Source organism: Notolepis coatsorum (assembly GCF_963971535.1).
Source record: "Notolepis coatsorum genome assembly, chromosome: 5".
NCBI classification, from domain to species: Eukaryota; Metazoa; Chordata; class Actinopteri; order Aulopiformes; family Paralepididae; genus Notolepis; species Notolepis coatsorum.
Window position 1 is genome coordinate 157,769,087 of NC_140169.1, and position 26,567 is coordinate 157,795,653.

Here is a 26,567-nt window from a genome sequence, read left to right on the forward strand (position 1 = left end):
GGCGGGTACAGGCCACGCCCCCCTCTCAGGACTCACCTCCCCCCGACTCTTTACAGTTGGGGCAGGTACAGGCCACGCCCCCTCTCAGGACTCACCTCCACCCCCCCCCACGACTCTTTACAGTTGGGGCAGGTGCAGGCCACACACCCCTCTCAGGACTCACCTCCCCCCCCCCCCACGACTCTTTACAGTTGGGGCAGGTACAGGCCACACACCCCTCTCAGGACTCACCTCCCCCCGACTCTTTACAGTTGGGGCAGGTACAGGCCACGCCCCCCTCTCAGGCCACGCCCCCCTCTCAGGACTCCCCCCCCCCCCCCCCCCCCGACTCTTTACAGTTGGGGCAGGTACAGGCCACGCCCCCCTCTCAGGACTCACCCCCCCCCGACTCTTTACAGTTGGGGCAGGTACAGGCCACGCCCCCCTCTCAGGACTCACCTCCCCCCCGACTCTTTACAGTTGGGGCAGGTACAGGCCACGCCCCCCCCCCCTCTCAGGACTCACCCCCCCACCGACTCTTTACAGTTGGGGCATGTACAGGCCACGCCCCCCTCTCAGGACTCACCTCCCCCCCGACTCTTTACAGTTGGGGCAGGTACAGGCCACGCCCCCCTCTCAGGACTCACCTCCCCCCCGACTCTTTACAATTGGGGCAGGTACAGGCCACGCCCCCCTCTCAGGACTCACCTCCCCCCGACTCTTTACAGTTGGGGCAGGTGCAGGCCACGCCCCCCTGTCAGGACTCACCTCCCCCCGACTCTTTACAGTTGGGGCAGGTACAGGCCACACCCCCCTCTCAGGACTCACCTCCCCCCCGACTCTTTACAGTTGGGGCAGGTACAGGCCACGCCCCCCTCTCAGGACTCACCTCCCCCCCGACTCTTTACAGTTGGGGCAGGTACAGGCCACGCCCCCCTCTCAGGACTCACCTCCCCCCGACTCTTTACAGTTGGGGCAGGTACAGGCCACACACCCCTCTCAGGACTCACCTCCCCCCGACTCTTTACAGTTGGGGCAGGTACAGGCCACGCCCCCCCCTCTCAGGACTCACCTCCCCCCCCCAACTCTTTACAGTTGGGGCAGGTACAGGCCACGCCCCCCCCCCTCTCAGGACTCACCTCCCCCCCGACTCTTTACAGTTGGGGGAAGGGAAAGGCCACGCCCCCCTGTCAGGACTCACCTCCCCCCGACTCTTTACAGTTGGGGCAGGTACAGGCCACGCCCCCCCCCTCTCAGGACTCACCTCCCCCCCGACTCTTTACAGTTGGGGGAAGGGAAAGGCCACGCCCCCCTGTCAGGACTCACCTCCCCCCGACTCTTTACAGTTGGGGCAGGTACAGGCCACTAGGGATGGGAATTGATAGGATTTTATCGATACGATTCCATTATCGATTCTGCTTATCGATTCGATTCTTTATCGATACCTGATCAATTTATAATTTACATAAATAAATTGGAAATGCAACAGAACTACATTTACATTTAGTCATTTAGCTGACGCTTTTATCCAAAGCGACTTACAAGTTCTGTACGACAAGCCATCAGGAAGGGCACAACTCTATCAGCTGAGCAACAATGTTCATCAAAGTGTTGAGTGCTACAGTGTAGGTTAGTTTATTAGGACAAGTGCATGACCGTACGGTTAGTTAGGGTTAGATACATTCTTGTGTAACCCTTTCACTGCCACACGACGTCACTCCCAAATAAGAAAAACAGCTCAAAATTTATTTTTGACTGTCGAAAACGAAATAAAATACTGCATTCCGCCTGCATTATGAATTTATGATGAGATGGTAACAAAATAGTAACGCACAGCCACTTGGACAAGTAACTGCAATCAGATTACTGGATTTTAAAGATTAACGCGTTAGATTACTATTTTCGGGGAAAAGTAATCAGATTACAATAACGCGTTACTTAGTAACGCATTACTGGCATCACTGGTGATGACAATACATTTAAATCTATTCTAATCTAACAGACTCACCCCCCCCCCCCCCCGACTCTTTACAGTTAGCCTAATCTTCATCTGCAACTGTGAAGAAAAACCCTATTGTTTTAAACAGAATGTAGACACAATAAAAAATAGACGCATAAAAAAACAATACAAATTGGAGGGTTTCCCCCCCCAAAAAACTGAATAATTTCAGGTAATTAACATTACATATCTCTTGTTGTGGAATTAACACAACATTATGCATACTTTTGACAATAAATACAATCAGAATTTGCTCTTACTTGCTTGCCTGGGTAAATAAAGGTTAAATAAATGTAAAAATAAAAAAATACAAATAATCTTTTTTTGAAAACAGATACAGATAATTTCCGATATCACATTTTAATGCCAATATCGGCCGATAATATCGGTAGGCCGATAATATCGGACATCCCTAGTTTTAATACTATAATATTAGTGTGAAGAAAACCCCCATTGCACCTACTATAATATTAGTGTGAAGAAAACCCCCATTGCACCTCCACCTCCCCACCTCCCCCCCCCCTTACAGTTAGGGCAGGTACAGGCCACGCCCCCTTCTCAGGACTCACCTCCCCCCGACTCTTTACAGTTGGGGCAGGTACAGGCCACGCCCCCCTCTCAGGACTCACCTCCCCCCCCCCCACGACTCTTTACAGTTGAGGCAGGTGCAGGCCACACACCCCTCTCAGGACTCACACCCCCCCCCCCCCCCCCCCCCCACGACTCTTTACAGTTGGGGCAGGTACAGGCCACACACCCCTCTCAGGACTCACCTCCCCCCGACTCTTTACAGTTGGGGCAGGTACAGGCCACGCCCCCCTCTCAGGACTCACCTCCCCCCGACTCTTTACAGTTGGGGCAGGTACAGGCCACGCCCCCTCTCAGGACTCACCTCCACCCCCCCCCCACGACTCTTTACAGTTGGGGCAGGTGCAGGCCACACACCCCTCTCAGGACTCACCTCCCCCCCCCCCACGACTCTTTACAGTTGGGGCAGGTACAGGCCACACACCCCTCTCAGGACTCACCTCCACCCGACTCTTTACAGTTGGGGCAGGTACAGGCCACGCCCCCCTCTCAGGACCCACCTCCCCCCGACTCTTTACAGTTGGGGCAGGTACAGGCCACGCCCCCCTCTCAGGACTCCCCCCCTCTCAGGACTCCCCCCCCCCCCCCCGACTCTTTACAGTTGGGGCAGGTACAGGCCACGCCCCCCTCTCAGGACTCACCCCCCCCCCCCCCCCCCCCCGACTCTTTACAGTTGGGGCAGGTACAGGCCACGCCCCCCTCTCAGGACTCACCTCCCCCCCGACTCTTTACAGTTGGGGCAGGTACAGGCCACGCCCCCCCCCCTCTCAGGACTCACCCCCCCACCGACTCTTTACAGTTGGGGCATGTACAGGCCACGCCCCCCTCTCAGGACTCACCTCCCCCCCGACTCTTTACAGTTGGGGCAGGTACAGGCCACGCCCCCCTCTCAGGACTCACCTCCCCCCCGACTCTTTACAATTGGGGCAGGTACAGGCCACGCCCCCCTCTCAGGACTCACCTCCCCCCGACTCTTTACAGTTGGGGCAGGTGCAGGCCACGCCCCCCTGTCAGGACTCACCTCCCCCCGACTCTTTACAGTTGGGGCAGGTACAGGCCACGCCCCCCTCTCAGGACTCACCTCCCCCCCGACTCTTTACAGTTGGGGCAGGTACAGGCCACGCCCCCTCTCAGGACTCACCTCCCCCCCCGACTCTTTACAGTTGGGGCAGGTACAGGCCACGCCCCCCTCTCAGGACTCACCTCCCCCGACTCTTTACAGTTGGGGCAGGTACAGGCCACACCCCCCTCTCAGGACTCACCTCCCCCCGACTCTTTACAGTTGGGGCAGGTACAGGCCACGCCCCCCCCTCTCAGGACTCACCCCCCCCCCCCCCCCCAACTCTTTACAGTTGGGGCAGGTACAGGCCACGCCCCCCCCCTCTCAGGACTCACCTCCCCCCCGACTCTTTACAGTTGGGGGAAGGGAAAGGCCACGCCCCCCTGTCAGGACTCACCTCCCCCGACTCTTTACAGTTGGGGCAGGTACAGGCCACGCCCCCCCCCCTCTCAGGACTCACCTCCCCCCCGACTCTTTACAGTTGGGGGAAGGGAAAGGCCACGCCCCCCTGTCAGGACTCACCTCCCCCCGACTCTTTACAGTTGGGGCAGGTACAGGCCACGCCCCCCCCCTCTCAGGACTCACCTCCCCCCCCGACTCTTTACAGTTGGGGCAGGTACAGGCCACGCCCCCCTCTCAGGACTCACCTCCCCCCCGACTCTTTACAGTTGGGGCAGGTACAGGCCACGCCCCCCTCTCAGGACTCACCTCCCCCCCCCGACTCTTTACAGTTGGGGCAGGTACAGGCCACGCCCCCCTCTCAGGACTCACCTCCCCCCGACTCTTTACAGTTGGGGCAGGTACAGGCCACACCCCCCTCTCAGGACTCACCTCCCCCCGACTCTTTACAGTTGGGGCAGGTACAGGCCACGCCCCCCCCCTCTCAGGACTCACCCCCCCCCCCCCCCCAACTCTTTACAGTTGGGGCAGGTACAGGCCACGCCCCCCCCCTCTCAGGACTCACCTCCCCCCCGACTCTTTACAGTTGGGGGAAGGGAAAGGCCACGCCCCCCTGTCAGGACTCACCTCCCCCCGACTCTTTACAGTTGGGGCAGGTACAGGCCACGCCCCCCCCCTCTCAGGACTCACCTCCCCCCCGACTCTTTACAGTTGGGGGAAGGGAAAGGCCACGCCCCCCTGTCAGGACTCACCTCCCCCCGACTCTTTACAGTTGGGGCAGGTACAGGCCACTAGGGATGGGAATTGATAGGATTTTATCGATACGATTCCATTATCGATTCTGCTTATCGATTCGATTCTTTATCGATACCTGATCAATTTATAATTTACATAAATAAATTGGAAATGCAACAGAACTACATTTACATTTAGCTGACGCTTTTATCCAAAGCGACTTACAAGTTCTGTACGACAAGCCATCAGGAAGGGCACAACTCTATCAGCTGAGCAACAATGTTCATCAAAGTGTTGAGTGCTACAGTGTAGGTTAGTTTATTAGGACAAGTGCATGACCGTACGGTTAGTTAGGGTTAGATTTTTTTTTTTTATTCAGATAATGGTTGAAGAAGTGAGTCTTTAGTCGACGGCGAAAGATTGGACGTGATTCGGCTGTCCTAACTGGGGTGGGTAGTTCATTCCACCATTGTGGGGCAAGGACTGAGAATAGGCGACTTCTCTTTGATGACCCTCCCGGAGCTTGGATAGGAGTAGGTCTGAGGCGGCCAGAAGATGCAGAGCGTAGGGGTCTAAGCTGGTTAGAATAACAACATGCAACTTGACATTTCTGATTGTCATTTATTGTTGAGCCCCCATGTCAGAAAAATACAAAAACTGTAAAAAATAAAACATTAACTATAGCCTACACTTAAATAAAATAATGTATTTGAGATTCTCTTAAAATGTATTTATTTTTTTATTCTTAAACTAATTTAATCTATTGAATAACAGGTCGTTATTCCTCTGACTTCTGACACACACAAGAACAGAGAGCGCGCGCGCGCACACACACACACACACACACACACACACACACACACACACACACACACACACACACACACACACACACACACACACACACACACACACACACACACACACACACACACACACACACACACACACACACACACACACACACACACACACACACACACACACACACACACACACACACACACACACACACACACACACACACACACACACACACACACACACACACACACACACACACACACACACACACACACACACACACACACACACACACACACACACACACACACACACACACACACACACACACACACACACACACACACACACACACACACACACACACACACACACACACACACACACACACACACACACACACACACCTCTCTCCCCGGGCCCCTGTCCTATAAGGTATTGGCTTGTGTTGCTACACGGACACATTTGTATGTTGCACCACTTGTACTTCCTGGCTTACAGAGTACAGAAGTAAACAAACACTCCGTCTATTATGTGAACTAAAGAGTACAAGGTTTACACAACAGCCCCCACCTGCTGTTTTATTGTATTTGTACCTGTACTATCCGCTGTCAGCTGTTTATCTCTCTTTGTGAGCTTGATTAAATAGCGTTAGCTCACGTTAGATAGCGTTAGCTCCGCGGCTAATTTTAGCTCACCCTCAACTAAATCAATGACTAGGTTCTAAAGCATTCAAGTAGTTTTCACTGCACATAGAAGTAGCCAAACAGCGGGAGCATTTCGGGAGCATATTACCAAAACCCAGGCAATTTCGAGCCCTTAAGGAATCAAATAGAGTCTGCCATGGCTACATGCTAACGTTATTGCGCAACTAGGAAAAACCTGGCAGCGATAATGGAATCGAAAGTCACGGGAGCTACACGGTTCCAGGCATCGGCCAATTAGGAACCGGTTTCGATTCCCATCCCTACAGGCCACGCCCCCCCCCCCTCTCGGGACTCACCTCCCCCCCGACTCTTTACAGTTGGGGCAGGTACAGGCCACGCCCCCCTCTCAGGACTCACCTCCCGCCCGACTCTTTACAGTTGGGGCAGGTACAGGCCACGCCCCCCTCTCAGGACTCACCTCCCCCCCGACTCTTTACAATTGGGGCAGGTACAGGCCACGCCCCCCTCTCAGGACTCACCTCCCCCCCGACTCTTTACAGTTGGGGCAGGTACAGGCCACGCGCCGCAGCCTCTTGCTGGCCTCCTGCAGCACGTCGTCCTCGTCGACCAGCCGGACCCGCAGGTGGGACAGGTCGCTGGTGTTCAGGGTCGACTCGCTGCCCAGCTGCCAGTCCTCGCAGTCTGGCTCCTCCTTGATCTGGATGTCTGTGGTGGTAAACAAATATTATTATTTATTCATTAAATATATAAATGGTGCATTATTATATTAGCAGCTCAAGTCAAGTCAAGAGTTTTATTTGTCACGGCATACAAGGCATACAGTGAAATGCGGGTGGTCATGCCTGCAGCGATTGTGCAATAAATTATTCAAACAAACATACATGTATGTAGTACAGATTGGTCGGATACACAAATGTACAGTGAAGACACACATACGCTATACTACCCACCCCTCATCCCCTCAGACGGTCTGTAGTGTGGTAGTGAAAGCGTTAACCTTCTGTAGTGTGGTAGTGAAAGGTTAACCTTCTGTAGTGTGGTAGTGAAACAGGGCTGTACGCTAAGCTTTTTCACTAGGGGCACACTTGCCCCTAAATGAGAAATTTAGGGGCAAAGAATATATTTTAGGGGCACATTTTTAAATAACTATTTTACCATTATAGTAGGGCTGGGCGATATGGCCTCTAAATGATAACGCGATATTTTGACATTTCCTCTAAAGCACTTAAAAATGCTTGATTTAACCCTTTGATGCATACAGTCACGCCAATATGATGATTATAATAAGTCCCTGCAACATATGTTTGCATTATTAAACCATGAAGATGCTTTAAAAAATAATTTAATGAAAATGTACTAAGAGTAGTCTACTGACACTAATAAAAAAAATTATTTACATCTAAGACTATTTATATAAAAACTCTTGGGTGCCTTTTACACAGTACTGTGTTTTCTATCCACTTTAGCCAAACACACACACACATATATATATATACACACACACACTACTGTGAGAAAATAATAATCACACAGACTTAATGATTTTAGAATATTTCAGATAATGAAATAAAATGTTTATATCATCAACTATCCAGTTAGTATTTATACTGTGTGTAACATTTGGCTACTTTAAATCATTGAATGTAGAGAGAGAGCGAGAGAGAGAGAGAGAGAGAGAGAGAGAGAGAGAGAGAGAGAGAGAGAGAGCGAGAGCGAGAGCGAGAGCGAGAGCGAGAGAGAGAGAGAGAGAGAGAGAGAGAGAAGAGAGAGAGAGAGAGGGGGCGAGAACGAACAAGAGAGCCAGCCCCCCCCCCCCCTTCGGGTTTTGTTCTAGGTTCGCGTTTTGATCGTCTAAGCTGCCGTAGGTGATGACGTCACACTCGAATGTAAACAGGAAGAGATGGAGATGCCTGGAGACACACGGAGATGGAAATTGAATGATATACAGAAATGAATAACCAATAAATATGAAGTTATGTTTAAACTTCTGTTTACATTTTTTACATTTAGTCATTTAGCTGACGCTTTTATCCAAAGCGACTTACAAGTTCTGTACGACAAGCCATCAGGAAGGGCACAACTCTATCAGCTGAGCAACAATGTTCATCAAAGTGTTGAGTGCTACAGTGTAGGTTAGTTTATTAGGACAAGTGCATGACAGTACGGTTAGTTAGGGTTAGATTTTTTTTTTTTTTTTGTTGTCAAGCGTTGTCAATATAACCCACCCCCTTTCCTCACGAATGGAACTAGTCTTGTGGAGTCCGCTTTGACCGTTTTCCAGGGTTAGCAGAGATCGCTAGTTAACTTAGCATAATCCTAATGGATACCTTGGTTAGCAGCTACCGTTAGCTCATTGCTCGTGTCAATTAAATTGCATGTTATTAAAGGTCCGCGCTGGTCTGTCTAATGAAATTACAACCGCAACATTATATTGCACTGTACAGCCCTGGTTGTAGGCTAATGTTTTACTACAATTTGTATGGATTAATTTAGGAGTGAAATGCGAATGAAGGGTTGAAATCACCACTCGCAAGCTTGCCCCCAGATATTATTTTAAACTCGCACGGACCAAATTAGGGGGCAATTTGCGATCATATCATCGCAATGTACAGCCCTGTGAAAGCGTTAACCTTCTGTAGTGTGGTAGTGAAAGCGTTAATCTTCTGTAGTGTGGTAGTGAAAGCGTTAACCTTCTGTAGTGTGGTAGTGAAAGGTTAACCTTCTGTAGTGTGGTAGTGAAAGGTTAACCTTCTGTAGTGTGGTAGTGAAAGCGTTAATCTTCTGTAGTGTGGTAGTGAAAGCGTTAACCTTCTGTAGTGTGGTAGTGAAAGGTTAACCTTCTGTAGTGGTAGTGAAAGCGTTAACCTTCTGTAGTGTGGTAGTGAAAGGTTAACCGTCTGTAGTGTGGTAGTGAAAGGGTTAACCGTCTGTAGTGTGGTAGTGAAAGGGTTAACCTTCTGTAGTGTGGTAGTGAAATGGTTAACCATCTGTAGTGTGGTAGTGAAAGGTTAACCTTCTGTAGTGTGGTAGTGAAAGGGTTAACCGTCTGTAGTGTGGTGGTGAAAGGGTTAACCTTATGTAGTGTGGTAGTGAAAGGTTAACCTTCTGTAGTGTGGTTGTGAAAGGTTAACCTTCTGTAGTGTGGTAGTGAAAGGGTTAACCTTCTGTAGTGTGGTGGTGAAAGGGTTAATACATGTGAGGGATCTGATGGCGGGCCGTTCTCAACATATTTGTAGTGTAACTAACCAGGAATGGTTGACGGATTTGCCGATTATCTTTGAGGCTCGACCACAAAATAAGATCATACAGGAAAGCCTGATTTATCACAATTCATTAAGTGATCTTAATGAAGTCATTCTCCTTTTCCTCGGTTTTTAATCACTGAAATATCTCTAAATCAAGGGTGTCAAACTAAATCACAGAGGGGGCCGCATGGTGAATCGCAGATGATACCGTGGGAAGGACTACATCATACTGGGAAACACAATGTTGCGGTCACCAGTCAAATTAAAGGGGAACTATTTTATTATTTCTTTCACTATTTGGGCAATTTTACACAATTCCTGTGAGTCTATGGAACACCTCTGTAAGGTTTTTTTCAAAAGAAATTCATTGTTTTGTATTTCTAATCAAGTACTCAAAAACAGCATTTTTCTACCTCAAGATCTTAAGCCGTTTTGAGGCTGGGCTCCAACCACTGTGTGGCCTGGTGCCAACTGCCACACCAACTGCCACATTATTATTAGGGATGTCCCGATCGCCTTTTTTTGCTTCCGATCCGATCCCGATCATGTGATTTTAAATATCTATCGATCCGATCGTTTCCGATCCGATCTTTCACATTAGTAATCAATTTTGACGCATTTTTGTCAGAAACTGGCAGAGCGAGACAAGCCCATCTGTTGCCTATAGTCCGGGGCGCGAGAGCGGAGGCTTTTGTTATTACATTCACCCTGAGAAATGTGCTTCTGCTTCATATGAGAAATATTAAAAGTTTCAATATATGTTTGCACATTAGTATACATTCAGTGTTCGACTTACGTAATGGTCCATTCTGGTCTGAAACGCCGACGATAATCCTCAGTCACGTAACGTTATCCTCCAGGTGAAAAGTTAGTCTGAAAACTTCGCCTCCAGCCTGTCCTCCTTGCAAACATTGCAACTGGCTTGACTTTCTATTTTAAAATAATTAGTTCCAAACCTCTGACATTAAGTCTAGCTGCTCAAGTCAGTGGATATTAACCGTGTTTCAGGAGCGACGTGTTGTACTGTTGTTGTGATGTGGTCGAGCGTGTAGCGTGTAGCGTCTAAATTAAAGGGATGCGTTTGTTTCAACGGTGAAAATTAAAGGGGAATGTGTTTGTTGTGGACAATTATTCTGCTCTGTGTGACAATAAATACATTAATGATGATATATTATATGTAATTTAAAACCAAAACTAAGGCCTCCGTATGAGTTTAAGACGTGGACATGGTCATGTTTGTTGAATAAAATCTCTCTTTTTTTGACTGCCGATTTTTATTATTATTTTTTCCCGATCCCCGATCCTGTGAAAAGCACGTGATCGACGCCGATTCCGATCACGTGATCGGATCGGGACATCCCTAATTATTATGCAGCTGAGAAATCTCTGACATCACAGATATGCACATTTTCAGATGACTCAGTTCAGCGAGGGTGAATATTGTGAGAGGAGAATTGGAAGAATGCGCCAATATGATAATTAGAGACATAGATCCTATTAATATAAGTCCACATAGCTAGGAAACAATGCTAAACACTGAAAAAGGCCATTTATAAGATAGTTCCCCTTTAAGACATTTTGTTTATCTTTTTTTCTCTCGCTTGAATTCATTCTTTTAAACTCAACGTGCTATTTCATTAGCCTCATTTACAGCAACGGCGAGCTTACAAAACAAGACACAGTTTATCATATACATACATATAGGCACAATAAATAAACCATAAAAATCTGCTAAGACGGTTACAAGTCGACACACGGTGGTCGGAGATCATACTTTTAAATGCAGCGAGAGAAGGAAGAACCTTCAGCTTCAGAGTCAGTCAGAGGGCGTTCCAGGTGTTGGAAGAACCTTCAGCTTCAGAGTCAGTCGGAGGGCGTTCCAGGTGTTGGAAGAACCTTCAGCTTCAGAGTCAGTCGGAGGGCGTTCCAGGTGTTGGAAGCATCAAAGGAAAACGTTTTCCTAGTTAACCTGTTAAGCCCTAGCCGTAGTTTTAAGAAATGTCAACGCTCATTGAGAGCTATCGATGGCCTCTGCTCATATGACTACAACTGGCGACGTTTCGCTAATTAAAAATGGCGGATATTCGCTAAATTATTAAGACATTCCATAAACTAAAATCTCACTAATAACACTTTACACTATTTACCTATTGGTAAACAAATGTATTGCTGAAAATATACACTATGACTGCTGTTGTGACATGGTTAAGGTCTTTACTCTTGGATACATTTGAAAAGAAAATGCTACTTAATGTCATACAGTCTGGAGAGATTGATTTATGGCGTGATGTAATTTGCGGTTCGGGCAAAGAATTATGATATTATTTTTAGGGATGGGACTTTATCACATTAATTTATGTTAATTAACTACAGAAAAAATGTTACGTTTAAAACAAATCTGCATTTATTGCGCTTTATACTTTATTTCTTTACTCTAGACAACACGGAACATTTCTCAGTGGACGAGTTCCAGGCATACCGCTTATACCGTTGCACAGCATGCATTGGGTGACGTCAGACAGTTAGCTATCATGGTAAAAGTTAAGACTGCGTTGCTTGCCCCGTTGAATGGGAGATTTAGATACAATTAAAAAGAAAAACAGATGGAAGTTTTGATACGAGAACGGTTGTGTTTGCAAAGACTTTGCATATCACCGGAGCATTTCAAGCCTACGTTATCACCTCAATGCTAAGCATGTTGTAGCTAACGTGGATGCTAGAGCTAATGCTGAAGCAGGGTTCAGAACCAAGATGAGTCAGACCTAGTGATGCACGATATATCATATATCGGCCACCGATATAATATCGGTCGATATGGCCGTTTTTTTTAACACATCGATATCGGTCCGAAATCAATCATCATGTTTTGGCCTTAAATAGTGTAAAAATATCAGTTCTTTCTGAAAATAAGTTACAAAATAAAAAAATAAAATAAAGAGTTTTGGAAAATAGCTCTATTTGATTATCATAAAAAAGTGTTTTCTATACAGAGATATCGACATCGGTAAATAACGGTATCGGCCAGAACAGCAATATTAATATCGGTTATCGGTCAACATTTTCACATCGGTGACTCAGACCACATCTAACGAAGTAACAAACACACTGGCTGGCTCGCTGAATTGCCGTGGACTGTAGACCACCAAGATACAGAAGCTGTAGAGTAGAACCTCCTTGAACCATGCAGGTAAACAAAAACCCACCCACAACAATAACCGTTTGATTAATGGGATTTATTACAAGTTACTGTCCATTAACACATTGAGTGCCAGCAGGGGGCGCACTATTTATCGCTTGAATGCCAGCCTTTTGGGACAAATTTTCCGATATTTCATGATTTTCGCGGAGCTATTTCTATATTCTATATTATGGCTATGTGTCTAATACGCCTGTCGCTTATCAATGACTTGCATGCAGTCAACATGTACGAAACGGATTGTTTTTTCATTGGTACATTTCCGTTTTATACCGTTTTGAAAAACAGAAGTTTTTGGACATTTCTAGAAAAGAAAAAAGATTCCGCAGGAATCGCCCTTTAGTGTAATACGCACAACACGTTGTCATTTTCCGGCTGATTTATGAATCGTTTTCAAATAAACGCTAGATTATCGATAGTATATGTGTACTTATGCACACTAGAGAAGCGGGCTGAAAAATCGATTATCTATGACCTGGTCAGCGCTAACGTCATGTACACACACATAGGGGACACGTTGTGAAATATGTGAAAAAAAACATCCGATTACCTCAAGACTGGTCAAATAGATTCCTTACCTCAGATCAGATGTTCTGCAAAAAGATTATTCCAATTCCTGATCGCCATTCCAAATATCGATCGCGTTTATTGATCCAACGTTATGTACTCGAAACACATAATCCACGCTGCTCTGAGGGTCCCCAATGAATGCAGTAGTCTCGGGTTACATGCCTGAGAAGTAAAATGTGGAATCCGGAGTTTTCTTTTCACATGCATTTTCATTGAGTCCATTCCAATGGGTGCAATACCATCCGGGAGACGAGTATTTGGGGAGCCTTTTCGAGCTCATAGACAGTCCCAATGATAACGTGAGGCTGGATTGATGAAAAATGAATGGATATCGCTAATAAAAGAAATAACGATTAAATAACGAGATTTGTCGTTGTTGGCACTCAACGCATGGCGGCCAACAACGAGATTTATCGTCGTTGGCACTCAATGTGTTAAAGCTTTGTGAATCGACAGTGAATTAGTGGAATATAAATTAAATAGCTTTTCCAAAATGAAATGTACTGAATATTGATCACCATAGTAAAACGTTGCTGTTTTTATTAGCATTTCTTTTTTTTTATAGACTTAATTGGTACAATAATTAATCGCTTTCCTAAACTAACTACTGCAGATATGTGAGGCACTGTTGTGAGAAGAACCCAACAGGGTCACCCCAGAACCCAACAGGGCCACCCCAGAACCCAACAGGGCCACCCCAGAACCCACAGAGGAGCCAGCAGAGAGGAAGAGCCTCCTGCTGTTTGCTTCAGATGGATGGAGGATGAAGAGGGGGCTAACAGTGCTCCGGTCCTCTACAGAGCAGAGACAACCGTTTCTTAGTCTGGTTTGTTCATACAGAATATTGAAAAAATAAGAGAAATTGAGTTCAATCAAGACGTTTTTCCCAATGGTCAACTGTTCATGAATGTCCTCGAAAGTGCGTGAGTTTACAAAAAGGTCCTTTGCGCTACATATATTATAGGGCTGTCTTAAATACTTTGAAGCTTTGTTCGATGGGCATGGTATTCGAATATGAAAATAAAATTTGATTACCGTAATTCCTCTAATAGTAACCCCGGCTTGTATTTGTTTCAACTGTAGCGGGTACCAGGCTTGTATTAGGAGGAGGCCTGTATAAGAGGGAGGCCTATATTTCAAATTTTCAAACGGATCATAATGAATAAATCAACATTTTGTGTCAGTTTGAACCCAGTAAAATGTACTGGGTTCATTTATTGAAACCAAGTACTGTATGAAATAGTAAACAGTGCAATTACAGGTGGTCACTGGTCATTTCAACGTTTTCAAAGTGAAATCAAGTAACTAGCTCAGTATGCAGCTCAGTATATTAGTAACCCGGCTTGTATTAGGAGGCCGGCTTATAATTGCTTAGCTCAAGAGCGCACCCGGCCATTAATAGAGACCCGGCTTGTATTTGAGACCCGGTTACTATTAGAGGAATTACGGTATGTTAAAAAAAAATACAAAAAATGTTGTGTGCAAAATCAACTGCCTCTCTTTGTTAACACTTTGAGCGCCACGCCGTGTTTTCCTTTTTACCCCCTTGAATGCCATGGTCCACTCCCAATGTTAACGTTAATATGGCCTAATCTATGTTTTAAATTATGGCTATGTGTCTAATCTGCCCGTCGCTTATCAAAGAATCATTTTCCAGTCAGTGTTGTCAAGGCAGATTGTTTTTTTATCGCTTCATTTCCGTTTGAGAGCATTTTGAAAAGCACCCGTTTTCAGGTGAAAAACAACATATTCTATGATAATCGCCTTTTACTGGAATATTCCAGAACGTTGATATTTGTCTGCCTATTTATGAATCGTTTTCAAATAAACGCTAGATGATCAATAGTATACGTGCATGCACGCACGTATGTTCGAGCCGCGCGCTGATAATAGCTGCTTTCATTTCCTCATGGATTTTACAGTGAAACAGCTAGAGCACATATCACAAAAAAGCTTATATCTCCTCGAAAACGAGTCTGATTATCCTAACACTGATAACATAGATTCCTTAACTGACATCAGATGGTATCCAAATTAGGGATGCACGATATTGATTTTTTGACACCGATATCGATAACTTTATGCTCCTCAAGCCGATAACCGATACCGATATTTATTGTATTATATATTTTTTTTTAAATGTATATATATATATTTTTTTGGATAACATTTTTTTTTTTTTTAGTATTTATAAGCTCCGACGTCATCGGTACTGCTATCGGTACTCGAGAAATTATGGAGTTTTTTTTTTAGGAATTTAAACGTCGCAAACTAATCTTGTTGGCCGTTTTCTATATCTCTCGTGCCTGGGTGTCTCTGCCTGCGCAAGGAGCGGGCTGTGCTGTGCTCACACACACTCACTCACACACACACACACACACACGGGTGCTGCCGAGTACAGACAGCTCTGCTCTCATCATGGCGGACAGAACGAAACGTTCAAAAGTCTGGGTCTATTTTACTAAAGTCGATGCTGACAACGCTCGTTGCCACAAGTGCAACAAGACATTTGCCAGTAATGTATAAGCGCTGGTACTTGTCAATGTGGCTGGCGGGGAGATAACGTTAGCTCCGAGTAGAATAATGGCTGACAATCGGGAAGTAAATAAACTAATGAGAGCTTCCGATTGGTGGTAAGAAGAAGAGGTGGGTGCAAGCGGTGGGACGTAATTGGCAGATCGACTGTCTGCCTCCGAATGTAACGTGACTACGTCACAGCCAAGAAAGGGAGCACTGGATTTGTGAAAAACTCCCTGTTCCTAAACCACACGCTATCAGTGGTACCACATTATCGGCCCGATAATTATCGTGCATCCCTAATCCCAATGGTATATTCCAATTCCTGATCACCATTCGAAAAAATATAAAAGTATGGGCAATAGCATAAAAGTATATTGATCCAACGTGTGTACAGTATAACCCATGATCGCCGCGGCTCAGAGGATCCAGAATGAACTCTGGTAACTCCGGCTGCATCAGTGGACTGGAAAATGTGGACTGGAATATTTTTTTTCCCCCATCCATTTTCATTGAGTCCATTCCAAAAGTGTGATTTACCATCTGGGAGACGATAGGGGCGCTTTTTTCACATCTGATCGCCGGCGGCCCCTGGGTAGGCTAGGGTAGGCTCGCGTGATGCAATATGGAAAAAAAAAAAAACAATCAGAGAAAAGCCGTGACGTGGCTTTCAACGTAACTATCGTAAACACGAGATTAGCCGTGAGTGGCGCTCAAAGTTTTAACTACAACAAGCAATGCGGTTTGTTATTTAAGATGAGGTCGGACTCGGCACTGACATATTTGTGTTCATTGTGCTGCTTTTATAAAGCCTCAAATGACGGCTTACAATATTTCATGGAAGCAAAGTGTTTAGTTTGTCTAAGATTTAAAAAAGGTTTAAACTTTACAGCACTGACAAAGTTGAACAAAGTGCTGTACAAGTCCCACAACATAAAAAAAATATATATACTGTATATATTTTAATTATTTTTTTTAATTTTTCGAAGCTTCGAATTAAAATCGAATCTCGGCCCCGAAGCTTAGAATTCCAAAAGAATAATCGAAGGTCAGCCCTAATATATATATTATTCCTAAAATTGCTGCGCTTTGTTAAAAATTGCATTTACCTGTTGGTCTGTTTAGTAGCTAATAAACAAGATGTTGCTGCTTAAACGTATGTATGATGTATATTCATTGATTCACTTGTATACCAAAATCCATTTGAATTGAAACATTTTGCTTTTCGCATCAAATATTGATATGCGATTAAAATGAGATTAATTTGGATGAATTAACTATAAAGTCTCGAATTAATTCGATAAAACATTTTAATCGAGTCCCACCACTAATTATTTTGATTATTATGATTTGATTTTGAGCCTGTACTGCACTTCATTATCTTGCTGTAAAAGGTTTGTTCACGTTGGTAGTATTCGTAACCTCGCTGAACTAAACCAGAACTACTGGCGGGGGAGACAGTGGCTCGGGAGGTAGAGCAGTCGTCTGGTAATCCGGAGGTTCCATGTTCGATTTCCGCTCCTCCCAGGCAGCATGTCGAAGTGTCCTTGAGCAAGACACTTAACCCCTAATTGCTCACGATGAGCAGGTTGGCAGCACCTTGCATGATCGCCTCCGCCATTGGTGTGTGAACATGTGAGTGAATGGGTCAAATGTGAGGAACAAATTGTAAAGCGCTTTGGATAAAAGCTGTTATATAAATGCAGACATTTACCATTTACTGTATATTCCAATTTACAACGGGTTAAAAAGAATGTTCCAAACAGCACGTTTTCCATCTAGAGATCAGACTCTTGGAAGGATGTTTGTGATCATTACCCCGCGTTGATACGGCCGATAAAACTATAGATCGGGGTTTGGATGTGATTAGCGCAATATATGGTCTTAATCAAAATATGGGGGGGGAGGGGCATTTGTTATGGACATCATGTTTTATTTTTTTTATTAGAAACCAATATTTCAATTAGGCTCAGGATCCAATTAATTACAAAGCCATGCGCGTGCCGTTTATAGATGGGACACGCACGCTGCTCTCTGCAGCTCCTCAGCACTCACATTTCATGCCACACTAATCCTACTACCTTCCATGACTTTTAAAACTTATAATAAGTTTACAATAGAGGTGCCCTTCACATTATACCTTTATTATTATTATTATCACTGGTACCTGGTTGTGATAGAAGTACTGTTGAAGATGGCTATTGAAAAGACACTGGTACATTTGTAAGACTTTGTGGGTGATATAATAAAAATCATCCTCCAGTTGAAAGTCATCATTTATTCCCAGCACGTCACCCCTGGTTCTCCACTCCCTCCCGCCACTGGCTTCCAATAAACCAGCCTTTCACTTTCAAGACACTCCTGAGTCCTGTTGGGAATTTAAGGCCATAAATGGCATCAGTCTCACCCCCCCCCCACCCCCACCACCGAGACCTCATCCAGACACTCAGGTCCAACCTGCCTTCAGGGGCTTCTCATCCCCCCAAACCTCATCCAGACACTCAGGTCCAACCTGCCTTCAGGGGCTTCTCATCCCCCCAAACCTCATCCAGACACTCAGGTCCAACGTGCCTTCAGGGGCTTCTCATCCCCCCAAACCTCATCCAGGACACTCAGTATTAGTGTTGTCACGATACTGGAATTTCGACTTCGATACGATACCTTGAAAAGTATCGATACTTCGATACCATTTCGATATCAAAAAAAAAAATATATATATATATATATATATTTTTTTTTCTTCTTTTTTTAAACAAATTTAGCTTTTGTTGCTGGTTGATTCTCCTCAGCTTCTCTCTGGTACTATAAGAGAAGATAAATATAACACTTTTAAAACCCTTTGTTTATCTTTAGATCACACATTTAAAAATAACTGTTCTTCTCACTTCAATCATTTTTATTGCAAATGCAGAACATGGTATTTTCTCAAGCAGACAGATGTAAACACTGTAATCTGTGTTGCATGTACCTGACAAACTGTTTGTATTACAGTTAGTAACGGTTTCGATTTTTATTTAAAGATAACGAGAGCGAGCGAGCGAGCGATCGAGAGAGAGAGACTATGCTCCTCGGAGCATTTTAGTAACGTTACATTTTCAACAAGATTGCTGCTATTTAAACACTTGATGGAAACGGGGTAACGTTAACCTTATGTCGACTGTAGTATTGTATGACCTCGACATAACGTTTAAACGTTAACGTTACTCCGTTTCCATGCAGTAATTATTAGGGATGGGAATTGATCAGATTTTATCGATACAATTCCATTATCGATTCTGCTTATCGATCCGATTCTTTATCGATTCCCTTATCGGTTCCTGATACATTTATAAATTAAATAAATAAATTAAAAAAACTAAGCTGGTTAGAATAACAACATGCAACTTGACATTTCTGATTGTCATTTATCATTTATGGTTGAGCCCCCATGTCAGAAAAATACAAAAACTGTAAAAAATGTATTAACTATACACTTAAATAAAATAATGTATTTGAGAACTAATTTAATCTATTGAACTGTAGTTGCATTCAACAGGTCGTTATTGCAAAAGAGAATTCGTTAGCAACATGCGTGGAGCTAACGTTATTGTTTTTAAATGCGCAACTGTCGGAAAAACATGGCATCGATAAGAGGAATCGGTAGTCACGGAGGCATGCGATTCCAGGAATCAGACAATTAGGAACCGGTTCCCAATCGATTCCGATTCTCGATTCCCATCCCTAGTAATTATACAGGTGGGCAGCTAAGCTAACGGAGCTAACAGCTAGCAGTAGCTAACGTTAGCTGGTAGCTGTAACGTTACAACGAATCAGCTGTTGATATTATGCGCCATGAGTAGACAACGTATCATGTATTAAACTAGAGTTAATGGTTTAATGCTTCAGTCACAGTGACGTTGAAAGAGCAGCTGTCACGAACCTCTTTCATTTCTTTATGGAGATCCACTGCACTGCTCTGCACTGCTCTGTTTACAAACTGAAGACGGCGATTGTGAGGGGGAGGGCTGGACTCGGAGCAGGCGGAGGGGCAAGCGCGCTCTGAACAGCGTGTCAACAACTTGCTGTAGAACACGCGCCAGCTGGTACCGATACTGCAGAAAGTATCGGTATTTCGGGAAATGAGTATCGAAGCCGTTTTAAATATTCAGTATCGATATGTATCGATACTTCGATATTTTTGACAACACTACTCAGTATGAAAAACGATCCTGCACGAAAGCGCCTTTCAAAATCTAAACAAAAACAAACATGACTTCCAAGATTGTACATCGTCTAATATGAGCTAATTATGGTCACACAACATGTCCAGCCAAAACATTTCCGTAAAGTAGGTTAAACAAATAATCCAGTGGAGCCAGTGACTTTCTAGAAACTCAAGACTGGTGCATAGTTAAGCTCATAGATGGGGCCATCCATCTGCTACACAGTTACAGAATATAACGATGTTATAGAGTACCACGCGTATACTGCACCTTGTGTATACTGTTTACTAGATTAAAATTCTTTATTGCCTATATTTATTGTATTTTCTCATATTTCTATACTCAGATTGCATTTTATTGCCTATATCTATGTCTTTCTACTATTATGCTATTGCCCATACCTGTACCCCCTCCCCCATGCTGCTATGACGCCCGAATTCCCCCAAGGGATCAATAAAGGAATATCTTATCTTAAGCTAAGTCCGTTTGTGAGTTCCATTAGAGGTGGGTCTGTCCGATACTGTGCTGGGTCGTCACAGATAGGAATCAGATTTTCTATGTCTTTTGTAGAGTCAGGTGGTTGGCAATAATCACATGATTAGAGCCCAAGAGTCTAATGCAGGGAAAAGTCACAACCGCAAGTCTTTACACCACTGGAGGCTAAAGGATTATTTTCCATATCATCCCGGAAGATATTTCTACTGTCAGCACAAACTAGGTGGGATGCCTCAAGAGTTTAAAGCCTTAATCTTAATTCTTAATTTTTGGTAGCAGGGGTTAGGGTTGGGTACCGTTCACATTTGAACCGATACCGGTACCCAACGGTACCTTTTTTCTGTACTTTAGTCTCTAAAAATGTAATCTACCTACCTCAGTTGTAAAAGAAATTTGTCCAAACTTCAGGATCGCTGTGGATAACTGGAATGGCGATCAGATAATTGGATTCTTTTTTTTGCATTACATCAGATACAAGGTAAGAACACTACCGGTATATATAAATATATCGTTGATCTGATATTTATTTCTACCGCAAATTGAAGCTATCTGTGTTTTATGTGTGTGGCTGTTTTCTAGCGTTGATTTCAGGAAGATTCGATAATCAGGCGAAAAATTACAACGTGTTTATTGAATTACACAAAAACGCTGCTTTCGCGTCTTTTCCCTGGAATTACTCAGCACCCAAACTATATTCATATTCAAAACGGAAATGTACGGATTGATTGCACGTTGACTGGAAGCAACTCACTGACACTCAACAGCGTTATTAGACCCATAGCTATACTATAAAATATAGGTTTAGCTCTACAATCTACAACTACGTTTACATGGGGTTAATGGACGGCCAGGTCACTTCCCGGAAGGGGCGTGGCACTCAATGTGTTAAAACTAAGTACTGGATTCGGTACCCATCCCTAGCGGGGCTACATGTCTGTTTATATTATACCACTGACTAGTGGTGGGGGGAAATATCCATACAGTATAGTATCGCGATACTTTGCGTGGCGATACTGTATCGATACAAGGACGCCAAGTATCGATATTTTATTATGCACATTTTTATTTTTTAGTATACACATTTCAATACCTGTAATAGTACAATGTTACTTGCTTATTGCACAATGTTGATACTATTATATGTTATTTGCACATCGTTGCGGGCAAGACCACCCGCATTTCATTGTATACTTGTATGCCGTGACAAATAAATCTCTTGACTTGACTTGACTAGTACAGTAGTCCATACACACACACACACATGCACGCACGTGTGCATTCAGTTGTTAAGCCTTACGGTCCCCCTATAGGGGTGGTAATGTGTACTTTTGCGTACTTTGGGGCACGCCTCACATATCGGCATGTAACTCGAGAACCGCTGAACGGATTTTGTCACCTGAAAGGGCAATCAAATAGGGCTTTAATTATATCTATATAATGTATTAAAAGAAATTCACACCCGAGCCACTAGAAATCGGCAAAGAATCGTCCACATGTGGGCCCTTGGATGTTAAGAGGTTAATGTTTTTAAATATTTTTTTTGTAGCCAAGAGTAAAGAAGACCATAACCCTATCAAAAACAGTAGTCAAAGTGTATATTTTCATTTTTACCGATGTTTTATACGATTTATCGGAAATACGAATTTATCGAAAAATGCTAATTATCGTAAAAACCGCAAGGAAATGACTAAATCCAGATTCAACCCTGTCATTGGAAAGAGGAGCATTTTCCCTATCCATAGATGATATGATTTGGCCATAATAAGGCCAAGTTCAAGGTCAAATATGAATTTATAATTAAAATCGATTATCATTAATTACTGTATCTACAAATCCTTCTGTTTAATCATCTTCCCTTTATTCATTTGCTTAGATTTAGATTTGTACACATGATCTCAATAAGGTGGTGAATGAGCTCAGTGAGCATTTTCTCATACCCCGCAGATTTAACATGATCAATGATGCAAAAATCATAATTTATATTCTCCTTTTCTTCATTACAATTTACTCAGCCTAGTAACAGACACAATATTTCTGACACTGGAAATACATACCCCCAGGTCCCTAGATGTTCCTAGATACCAATAACATGCAAATTGACCTTGCAGAAGTGGAGCAATCTTCCATTTACTTAGGCATGTACCTTTAGGCGAAATATTCCTACAGCTTAACAGGTTAAGTTGGAATATGACTGTAATACAAACAGTTCAGTTTGTCAGGTACATGCAACACAGATTACAGTGTTGTCATCCGTCTGCTTGAGAAAATGAGATGAACAGACTGAAAACTTTATTTTATTATTAGATAAAACAATGTTGACAAAGTTTTCCTTTGCAGTTGAAAAAAAGGTCATACATCGCAATATATTGCAATAGTAATATCGCAATACTCAGCATATCGCAATATATTTTGAATCGCAATACTATCGTATCGTGAGTGACTTAAGTATCGTGATAATATCGTATCGTGAGGCCTCTGGTGATTCCCACCCCTATTCCACTGACACGATGCCTTTAACCCTTTCACTGCTGCACTACCAAACGGTTAACCCTTTCACTGCGACAATACACAGAAGGTTAACCCTTTCACTGCAAAACAATTTAAATAAAAAAAATTTCATAAAAATCTTAGTCAAACCTTTAGTATTATGGATATTAAACATGCTGGCAGAGTACATGCATCCATGTTGTCGTGAACATTTTAATTAAATAAAGAAATGCCCTATCCATAGTCGCCGTAGGAAGAGATAAAATAAAAAAATAAAATAAAAAAGAATTCCTACCTACTCATGGCCTTAACTGACAAACCAACAGGAACCAAACAGTATTTTGTTTTTATGCCTTAACCCTTTACTATCGCACTACCGACGGTAACCGAGAGAGGGAGCTTCCTTACCTCCGGGGCTGTTGTTCATGTCCCTGTCGTGCTGCGAGCCCACCGAGTTCACCCTCACCGTGTGCAGGTTGGGGATCTGCCCCGCGTGGTGGTGGTGGTGGTGGTGGTGGAGGAGGCCGCCCCCCTGCTGGCCGCTCCCCAGCGACAGCGTCTGGACGGGCGCCAGGGTGATCTGCTGCGGCGGCGTGGTGGTGGGCAGCTGGAGGTTCTGCAGGTTCTGCACGCCCTGCACCTGGAAGGTCTGCCACTGGATCTGCCCCGACGCCGTCACTGTCTGCGCCTGGATAATGAAGGTGCCCGGGTTGATGAGCTGCACGTTCTGCAGGCCCTGGCCCCCGCCGCCCCCCGCCTGCACCAGCTGACAGTCCAGGCCGCCGCCCTGCAGTTGCTGCAGCTGGAGGATGGGCTGCGCCGACGACACCTGGAGGTAGGGATGGGCAATTCATCGGGGGGAAAAAAATCGCGATCTCGATTCATAGACCTATGCAATCTCATTTCAAAATTATGACGATTTTCTTTATAAAATATATATATATATATTATATTATTAATTAATATTAAATATATATATTTTTTTAAGCTTTTTTCCCTGCTCTTTTTTGAGGGCACTCCATCCACCCCCCCCCCTCTTCGGGGGACAACTTTATTATTTATTATACGTTTTAACTATTTACAGTACAAAATTTAATAAAAAGTGTAGTAAAATAAGAAAAATATTTAAAAAATATATTTCATTGCCCTCTCGGAGGGGGGGAACTCAGACTAGACATTGACAAACAAATTACAACTAAGGACAATGAAGGACAACAACGAATACACATGACAAGGGAAAGGGGGGGGGGGCAGAGAGGGGAGTAAGTAAAGTAGGGGGTGAGGAGGGGGATTGAGAGAAGGGTGGGTTGTGGAGTGGACGGCTCACAGGTCAATCTCCTATGATTAGGAGCCTAGATTATTCACAAGCAATTCCCAGATGTTATTAAATTGTGAGACTTCGATGTGATCCACGGTTGAGATTGTTTCCTGTGATATGTAATTTGAGAGAAGGCCCAACCATTGCCCAGTATTCACATATTTTTTCTTGTCTTCCAGTTTAAGAGGATAGTTTTCTTGGCAACAGCTAGAGAAACGAGTAGGGGTTTGGTGTTCTGGACTAATAAATTGATAGCAGTAGTATCCCCAAGTAGGCAGAGGGAGAGGGAGAGAGGAATGCTGCAGCTCATGACCCGGGATAGTGTATTGATGACGGAATTCCAGAAGTCTTGAACAGGTTGGCAGAGCCAGGTGGCATGGAAATAGTTGTCTGGGGTGTTGAGGGTGCAATGGGAGCATACATCTGTGCTTGCAAATCCCATTTGAAACATCCTGTGCTGTGTGATATGTATTAATATTAAAAAAAAAAAAAAAAAAAACCCGACCGGTACTTTACTTTTTTTAAATGATGACGATTCTGACTAGAGTTATTTTGTATGTTACAAGAGACTTTTAAGTTTAAAGGAAAACTCCAACATTTTGGGAAATTAGCTTATTTGCCATCTACCCTGGAGTTAGACAAGAAGATACATACCTTTTTCTTCTCTGTGCATGCAGTAGGAGTAGGAAGACGTTGGGAACTAGGCTAATGGAGGAACCTACTTCCAGTGACTGACGCTAAGCTAGGCTAACGGTGCACGTCTTCCTACTCCTACTACATGCACAGAGAAGAAAAAAGGTATGCATCTTCTTGTCTAACTCCAGGGTAGATGGCAAATAAGCTAATTTCCCAAAATGTTGGGAGTTTTCCTTTAAGTCAAGCACTTTGATATATGTTATGTTGTCTGTTTAAGAAAGAGTGCAATAAATGATTTTATTGAATAAGAATCGTGTGAGAGAATAGTGATCACAATTCTTAAGAGAGGGAAAAATCGTGATTCACATTTTTAGCAAGAATCGCCCCCCAGCCCTACCTGGATGTTGTGGACCTGGTTCTGCTGCACGAAGGCCTCCTGGAGGACAGAGCCCCCCGAGTCCGCGTGCTGCTGCTCCATGGACGACAGCGAGGCGGCGTCCTGCGTGGTCAGCAGAACCCCGCCCGACTCGCCCGCGGCGGCGGACGACGTCGGCACGTAGATCCCTTGGTTCGCGTGGTCGGAGTCATTCTGGGAGAGGAGGACGTGGCCCTTCATCTCCAAGCAGCCCTCCGAGCCCTCCTCCTCCTCCTCCTCCGCCGACTGGCCGGTCATGATCAGCTGGCCGTCGGCGGTGACGCCGGTGGCGATGGTCTGGGCACCGGACAGGCCGAGGGAGTCCAGGTCCAGGCTGTTGATGGGCAGGAAAGTGATGTTCCCCGGCAGACCCATAGGCACGTTCGTGACCACCTGCCCCTGGCTGTTGAAGGAGGCGGAGTTCCCGATAGAGAGGCCCTGTATGTGCTGGACGTGGCCCGTCTGTGAGATGAGGTTCTGGTGGTTGGCGGCAGTGGTGAGGATGCTCTGGCTGCCGTCGCCGGGCAGAATCTGGATCTGGTGGTGACCCGCCGTGGCGCCGTCTTGCGACGAGAAGCTCAGCTGTCCGGCGCCGTCAGCCGTCTGGATCTGAGGGATCACTTGGTACTGGATGTTAGGCACTGCTGTGTGGGCGGAGGAGGAGGCGTCGAGCCCCGAGGTCACAAAGATGGGTTGACCCTGGAGGCCCTGGAGAACGTACTGTCCGTTGGACGTGAGGATGCCCTGACCCTGGATGTGGATCATGCCGGTGGGGTCGTCCTTGCCCCCCGCTGCCGTCACCGTCTGGGGGCTCAACACCTCCCACCGGTCGCTCCCCGTCAGCTGGATGGACGTGAGGTGGTCCGTCGTCTGGGGGGGGGGGGGGGGGGGGGGGAGGGGGAGACAATGGAGGACTTATAGACAACGACAAACAAATGCTCTGAAAAAGACGGTAATGTATAGAGCAGTTGCTTATCGGAATAGTATACAGAGAAATATAACTATGGTAAGGAACAAATTTATGTTTAGAAATAAAGTTTAAAAAATTGCGCTCTGGAATAACGAGATACATTTTGGTCATTGACTTATTATGGAAATTAATATGGAAATATAAAGGTGATCGGTGACTTGAGAAAAGTTATGCTATATTATGAGTTAAAATCATATAAACGAGTTTATCTGTTTTGTTCTTATGGACTGATTATGGAATATGTATTCTATGGTTGGAGAATTGTGATATCCGACTTATGAATA

The 26,567-nt window shown here is 44.8% G+C and overlaps 1 protein-coding gene across 2 annotated transcripts in view; it reads right to left on the reverse strand.

Moving 5' to 3' along the window:
• The window catches only part of sp3a (sp3a transcription factor), a 60,072-nt gene that overhangs the window by 17,063 nt on the left and 16,442 nt on the right, over positions 1-26,567 (reverse strand). For both annotated transcript variants that reach the window (XM_084313960.1, XM_084313961.1), the window contains exons 4-6: positions 25,296-26,183; positions 23,353-23,773; positions 6,751-6,937 (exon numbers count right to left, since the gene is read on the reverse strand). In XM_084313960.1, the coding sequence (XP_084170086.1) occupies positions 6,751-6,937; positions 23,353-23,773; positions 25,296-26,183 (1,496 nt within the window). The remainder of the gene's footprint in view (positions 1-6,750; positions 6,938-23,352; positions 23,774-25,295; positions 26,184-26,567) is intronic.